Source organism: Podarcis raffonei, chromosome 7 (genome assembly GCF_027172205.1).
Source record: "Podarcis raffonei isolate rPodRaf1 chromosome 7, rPodRaf1.pri, whole genome shotgun sequence".
NCBI classification, from domain to species: Eukaryota; Metazoa; Chordata; class Lepidosauria; order Squamata; family Lacertidae; genus Podarcis; species Podarcis raffonei.
In genome coordinates this window covers 8,075,695-8,083,012 of record NC_070608.1, presented here as the reverse complement: position 1 = coordinate 8,083,012, position 7,318 = coordinate 8,075,695, and the positions used below count along the sequence as shown (strand labels likewise).

The following is a 7,318-nucleotide window of genomic DNA, read 5'->3' as shown; positions in this document are numbered from 1 at the left end:
TAGGACACTTTAGGCGACCGGGAAGCCTACTTTATCAGTGTCCTTGACTGCCTAGAGAGTTCTACTTCAGTACAAAGCAACGCTAGCTCCTGACTGTAGACAAAAAGGTCTCATTCCGCCCTCTCCCTCTGAGCTTACATGGCAGTAGGCAACACCAGCAGTGCAAAGAGAATGGAATGGCTGTGCCCAGCCAACATTTTAACTGCTTACAATTTGCCCCGTATAGCATCCGTCTCGATCATGGTGGGGAATTAAAATAGCAGGCAGACCTAACTGCCTGGGCACTGCTCAGCATGCTGGATCAAAACTTGGTTTTAAAATTCATGAGCCGTAACCTGCTGGGACAGAGGACAGTTGCTGACATTGCCTACGTGGGTGACCTAAATAGAGATGCTGCAACCTCGTTTTGCCCCACAGATCCAGACACAGGCTACTTGCTTCCTGCTTCCTAATAGTAAGGGTTAAGCATGTTGCAGTTAGAAAGTCTCTATCACCCTCTGCAGAGCTTCTTCCCCCAAACATGGCAGTATTGCACAGTTGTTGTTATTTAATATTATATATATTTACCGCTGAATGGCAAAATTGATTTCTATGTGATTTACAAGAATGAAAATCAATTAAACAAGCATTAAAATATAAACATTTATACTTACAATGTGTAATAAACAAATACATCTACGTCATCATCATCATCAACATTTTAACTTAAATGCCACATAATGCCGATCAGAATTCTAAGTCTAAAACCAATTACAAGAAGCATTAGGATATACGTATCCAGAATTATAATCTACATAAAAATAAAAATGCACGGCTTACTGCTAAGAGAGCAATCCTTTTCACAAGAAGCCAGAGTAAATCAATCTGGTGTAAAGTTGCACCAGAGTAAAGGCACTACTGCTGACGGAGGCAAAGAGAAGCCTGGCAAAAGGAAAACAACCCTTTAAAATAGTACTAGAGTTACACCATCCATTTTGTTGGGTTAGTTTACACTGGGGTGCCAGGTCACATGCTCAGCCTAAGTCCTGCCCCCCCCAAGTCCTATGTCCCCACAATTGTGTTGCCATATTTTGAAGAGCAAAAAAGAAGACGCTATGACGACTCTCATTTTAAATACCCCTACTATATGTAGTAGTGGCACTGTGGGTTAAACCACTGAGCCTAGCACTTGCTGATCAGAAGGTCGGAGGTTCGAATCCCCACAACAGGGTGAGCTCCCATTGCTCAGTCCCTGCTCCTGCCAACTTAGCAGTTCGAAAGCATGTCAAAGTGCAAGTAGATAAATAGGTACCGCTCCGGTGGGAAGGTAAACAGCGTTTCTGTGCACTGCTCTGGTTCACCAGAAGTGGCTTAGTCATGCTGGCCACATGACCCGGAAGCTGTATGCCGGCTCCCTTGGCCAATAAAGCGAGATGAGTGCCACAACCACAGTGTCGGCCACGACTGGACCAATTGGTCAGGGGTCCCTTTACCTTTACCTTTACTATATGTAGGCTGTAGAGGCTGTGATATGTTGCTGAGGGGGACAGGAGAAGATAAGATAAGAGGAAAGCAAGTCTTCAGCCAGCAGTTATGTCTATGTCTTCATACAGAAAGTATAGCCAGAGACATTTTGTCAAATTTTAAAAATCCACCCGAACAGAAATTTTACCCCTGAAAAAGAGGGTGTGTCCTGGAAAAAGAGGGCACATGGCAACCGTACCAGAATACCCTCTTCTCAGGGCTTACACCAGTTTCAGATCAGCCAGGTTTGGCTCAGCCAGCTGCATGCTGTATGGGTGCAAGGATGCAGGATTTAAGCCAGCATAGCCCAGCTGCACCATGGACCTCTCAGCTCAGCAAGAGATCATCTGGATCCTAACCTGTCCTCCTGGTGGATCTTGCTAGGGGGTTGCTCCTTAGGTCATTTGCAACAATAAAAACCAGTTATACAAGCCTCAAGATATAAACATCCATAATTAAAACACACAATAAAACAATCTAATAAAAATATTAAAAAATACATCCATAATTAGAACATATGCAATGCAAATTCAGAGCCAATGCATAGGACACATTGCAATGAACCACATGAAAATGAGAAACATCTATCCAGCGGAGATAGGATCCTGGTGGCATCAGAGCCTGATTGCTGAGCATAGATCCTGCCCTACACAATCTGGATGGGATGAGATGGTCAAAAGGTGGATTTAGGAACTTCAATTCAACATGAAAACACATCAGCATTTTAATATTCATTTCTTCTAAAGTACACATTTGTATGCAATTTTCCCCAATATGCACATTTTTTTGCAAAGCAATTTCACCCAGTATAATGCATTTTCTCATATAATGCATTTTTGGATGTCATTTTCATGAATGTGTGCATTTCTATGCATACTCAAATCCATAATATATTTATATTTCATATGCATTATTTGGAGAAGTGTGAATTCCAAATGATGGCTGCCAAGTGTTGTTACAGGAAGTGCAAATTAGATATGCTTCCCTGTAAATGTTAACTTCTCTCTCAGCTCTACTTACCCTACACATAGATTTCTATCCCCTTAAAGAGGCAAAATACTCTCTGATCACAACAGGTCCTCCACTGCACACTTCAGGAGGTGGTTGCACCAATGGATTCCCTTCAAAGCTGCAGGAACAGTAATTTGAACCCCAGTCCAAGTTTACCAGCTGACCAAAATTTGATGGGAGAGCCTTGAGGTTGTTCTGTCCTAGCCAGAGAGTCTTCAAGGCCTTTAAGAAACAGACTCCCCGTGGCAGATGCCTGAGAGAATTGAAAAGCAGCAGCAATGTTTCCAGTTTCTGCAGCTGCTGAATGGTGTCAGGGATGGTGCTGATGTGGTTATCGGTAGCATCTAAGAAGACCAGGTTCCTCAGCTGACAAACAGGTGCAGGGAGCTCTGCCAGGCTGTTGTTTGCCAAATGGAGACTATGAAGTTTCTGGAGACCTCCTATTTCCTCAGGCAGAGAGGTTATGCTGTTGTTGCTGAGGGTGAGTCTCTCCAGCTTGCTTAAGGAGCCTATCTCAGCAGGGACCTCTTTCAGGTTGTTGGAGTCCAGGTAGAGCAAGGCCAGGTTTTGCAAGTGGCCAATCTCACGAGGGACGAGATCCATCCTGTACCTCAGGCAGCTCTCTCGTTCCGGAGTCATCTCCAGAACTCTCAATCCTTGCAGTGCAAAGATCTGATGAGGCACTGACATCAACTCTTTGCCTTCCAGTTTGAGCTTTTTCCCACCTTTGTACTGAGGATCATGTTCTGTTGCTATTTCCATTGCTGTAGAGTAGGGGCAGAAGGAAGTTGCCGGCTAGTTTCATCCTCCTTCTTGGTGAAACAGGAGGAAAGGGGTCATGGTCCACTGTCAGCTGCTTTTGAGACTTCCCTCAGCCTGGCTCTCAGTCCACCTGAATTCCTCCTCCTTGTAAACATACAGAGAGCTTTCAGGTTGCTCAGCTACATCTGGTAGGTAAACACTTGTGTCTCTGGAGAGCAAAAACTTCCTCATCTTTTGTGTAGCTCCTGGCAGAAAGTACACAGCCCAGCCCACACTGTTTTCTTTACTTAAGCAAAGCCAACTTCCATTTCAATGTAAACTGAAACTACAGTTCTGTGCTATTGATTACCTTCACCATCTGTCAGTCCTCACCTGTTACAACCTGTTTTTCTTTTCTTTTGCAGTCTGATGCTTTGCAGTTGCTTTCACCCAATTCAAAAGGCATTGATATCACTGGGAATGCCGGTGATGCAAGATGGCTGTCTCCCCCCCTCCAGTGGTCTCTATATCACCCACCCACCAAGTATTCCTATTTTCCAAGGATGGTCCTGGATTTGCAGAAGCCGTCCCGGTTTTTTATTTGAATCTGGAATGTCCCGCTTTTCCTTAGGACTTCCCTATTTTCATCAGAGAAATGTTGGAGGATATGACATCATCCTTTTTTGTTGCTGTTGTTGTTATTTAACCCTATGTTCCTTTAACCCTAAGTTCCTATGGTGGATTGTGATAACCAAAATGTTAAAAACAGTTTGCAATGACTTTTAATCACAGAAGCACGTATTTTTAAGGGGGGACTTAAAAGTATACATCTCAGCTGCAAATGCCAGGGAAGAAGAAGAGGAGGAGGAGGAGGAGGAGGAGGAGTTTGGATTTGATATCCCGCTTTATCACTACCCTAAGGAGTCTCAAAGCGGCTAACATTCTCCTTTCCCTTCCTCCCCCACAACAAACACTCTGTGCGGTGAGTGAGGCTGAGAGACTTCAGAGAAGTGTGATTAGCCCAAGGTCACCCAGCAGCTGCAGGTGGAGGAGCGGGGAAGCGAACCCAGTTCACCAGATTACGAGTCTACTGCTCTTAACTACTACACCACACAGGAAAAGAGGTGTGTTTTCAGCATTTGTCAAAAGCTGCATGATGAAGATGCCCTTTCCTAGGTTGCAACCTCCAGAGCTTCTGAGGGTGGTGGAACAACTAAGAGGACTTGCCTCTGCCTATTTTAACACCAAAGGGGGGGGGTCTGTAGTGAAGGAGGTGTGAGCTCCTTCAAATGGGCCCAGAAATGAAATGGTAACCAATACAGCTGTTTTGAAAGAGGGTTTATGTGAGAGTGGAACATAATTTGGCTACTGCATTTTGAAACAATTGAGGTTTTCGAATCATTTTCAAGGGCAGCCCCATGCTGAGCGCAATGCAATAATATGCTTACCATATAATGCTGAATGTCAAAATAAGCTTCTAAGAAGTTTGCAATGACAAAGGACAGTTACACAACCATTAAAATATAAACCTCTGTAATATAATCCTCTCAATACATTAAAATAGAAACATTCATAATAATAAAAAAATGCAATAAAAATCATTCCTTGAAAACATAGCAATTAAAACTTGGGACTTAGGTGGAGAGATAAGTTGAATGTCTGTGTCACCAAATGTGTATTTAACAATATATGAAATATTTAATTTAGCAAGTTACAAAGGCTGGTATTTTATTAGCAAGGATGGACAAATAATCCATATCGGCTTCTGATTTTTCAAACCTTATGTTCCATTGGGCCCAGTGACATATCCATTTGTGAATTTTTTTTTCTTTAAAAAAGTATGCATGAAAATAAATAAGCATTTTTGTATGCATGCCTCTGGTAGCCTACCCATAAAGATAAATGGTGCTTTTTGAATATTTAATTTTATTAAATAATGCAAAATAACATGTATATACATTATAGGAAAGGGTTTCAAATGCCTGCAATCTTTTGTGCCAGAAATTGAGCACAGCACACAAGTGCAGTGGGCACGTGGGTGGGGAAGGGTTTAATAATCCCACTGAAAACAGCAGCCACTGCCTTAGTCAAATAGGGCCATGAGGCAGTGTTGCAAAAGGGACCACTTACAAAGGACAGGAAACAAAAACTCATCACCAGCAAAATGGCCCCCATCCCCAATATTTAGTCCAACAAGAAAGAGACAAAGCTGCAAATCAAACTCCCTTAAAACATTTTGGCTAAGATATTTATTTGCCAGCAAAATACTTCTGAGATTTCTCCTTCAGAGACAACACAGGCATCATAATTATCTGGAATAGAGCCTGCTTGCTACAATCACAATAATTTAGACACTCCACAGATTATACTGTTGCATTTTTCAAAAAAAATGAAAGCACTGATGCCATAAAACCCACATAAAAATAGCACCGTTAAAATATATATAAATAACAATTGTCTTTAACACTAAATCAACAGCACAGTCTAAGAGCTTCTTCCGTTGAAATGATGAACTTATTGCATGGGCTTGTTACCTGCTCCTCCACCACTACTATTGTATCTATTGTACTTGGCTGCTTCAGGTTAAAAAAGCCAGCTCACTTAACAAAGGGGAAAACAAAAGCCCAACCACATGGCTGCCCCTTGGCTAATATTGGCAAAGAAAACATTTGTAAACAAGAAGGCAATGGATGCCAAACGGTATTTGTGAGATTTGTGCCATGGCATAGCCATGTGAGCTCGAAGTTCCATTATAGAACAACCGCTTTGCATGCATGAGGTTTCAGATTCAGTATTTCCAGTTTATTTATTTTTTCAAAAAGGATCTTAGGTACCCAAACTGGGAATGATTATCTGCCTGCAGTGGGGCTCTAGTGAGCTGACAGTCAGAATTTAATGGATCAAAGGCCTGTCACAGAATCAAGTAGCATTGCATCTTCCTAGAGCTGTGGAATTGACCTGGCAGATTTCCCGTTGACTACAGCTTCTCTCAGCATCCCGGATGCAATCCTGATTGCAGTGCCCCAGCGTAGGGATGCTCTGATCCTACCCAGGCGGTTCTTAGGTTGATTCCAGCATTGGAATTCAACTTTGTCCCTGGGAATGGTTTCCTCTACCAACCACAACCACCCATCTAGCAAAATTAATGCCAGCTATTTCACTGCTTTACATGCTCTACAACAGGCATAAGCAAACTCGGCCCTCCAGATGTTTTGAGACTACAGTTCCCATCATCCCTGACCACTGGTCCTGTTAGCTAGGGATGATGGGAGTTGTAGTCCCAAAACATCTGGAGGGCCGAGTTTGCCTATGCCTGCTCTACAAGGACCTGGATTCAGGCACCAGGCACATTGGCAGACCAACTCTGCATTACAAAGATGTCTGCAAACATAACATGAAGGTTGGCAATTTCAACCCCACCATGTGGGAATCCCTCACAGAAGACCACAGTGCCTGGAGACAGACAGGTTGTGCATCAATAGCAGTGACCAGAGGAGGAAAGACCACTGGGAGGGGTGCAGAGAGAAGAAACCATAGTGCATCTGCAGCAGCACAACCCAACACCTTCATCTTCCCCAGCTGCAACAAAACATGTCTTTCCTCTATCGGTCTCAACAGCCACAGCAGGCTCTGCAACCTTCCAACAGCTTGACTCCTCCATTGTCTCCCAAGACAGATGGGTGCCAACAATTTCACTCCTTCAGGAAAATCTTCCAATATGCTGTGGTATGTGATATTAAAGACGCAGTCCTAACATCCCAAGTTCATTCTTTGAGGATCACAGGTAGGACTGCAGTGGGGCTGACTTTTGAGCAAACAGGTCAAGGATTGCACTATTAAAATGTTTTTTTCAACTCACAAATTAACCAGTTTACAGTGTTACCCACTCACCCTGAGCCTTGGGGAACTGAGCCAAATCAAGGAACTAGAAGTCAAAAAATTGGGTTTGGACTGATACATTTTGCTGAAGAAGCAAATACTTGTTACATCTATTCTCTCACTTTTCTGTATTATTTATTTTGTTATTTATTGAATTTATATACCCGGAGGTCTCAGGGCGGTT

At 42.9% G+C, this 7,318-nt stretch overlaps 1 protein-coding gene across 1 annotated transcript; it reads right to left on the bottom strand.

The window, feature by feature from the left end:
* Positions 1-1,325: 1,325 nt before the first annotated feature.
* On the bottom strand, positions 1,326-4,248 carry LOC128417048 (uncharacterized). Its single transcript, XM_053395233.1, has one exon. The coding sequence runs from the start codon at positions 3,274-3,276 to the stop codon at positions 2,539-2,541; it is 738 nt and encodes a 245-aa protein (XP_053251208.1). The 5' UTR covers positions 3,277-4,248; the 3' UTR covers positions 1,326-2,538.
* Positions 4,249-7,318: the final 3,070 nt, after the last annotated feature.

What these genes read in the sequence shown, in the direction of transcription:
- LOC128417048 (XM_053395233.1), bottom strand. Translation starts at nt 3,276, where the DNA reads ATGGAAATAGCAACAGAACATGATCCTCAGTACAAAGGTGGGAAAAAG.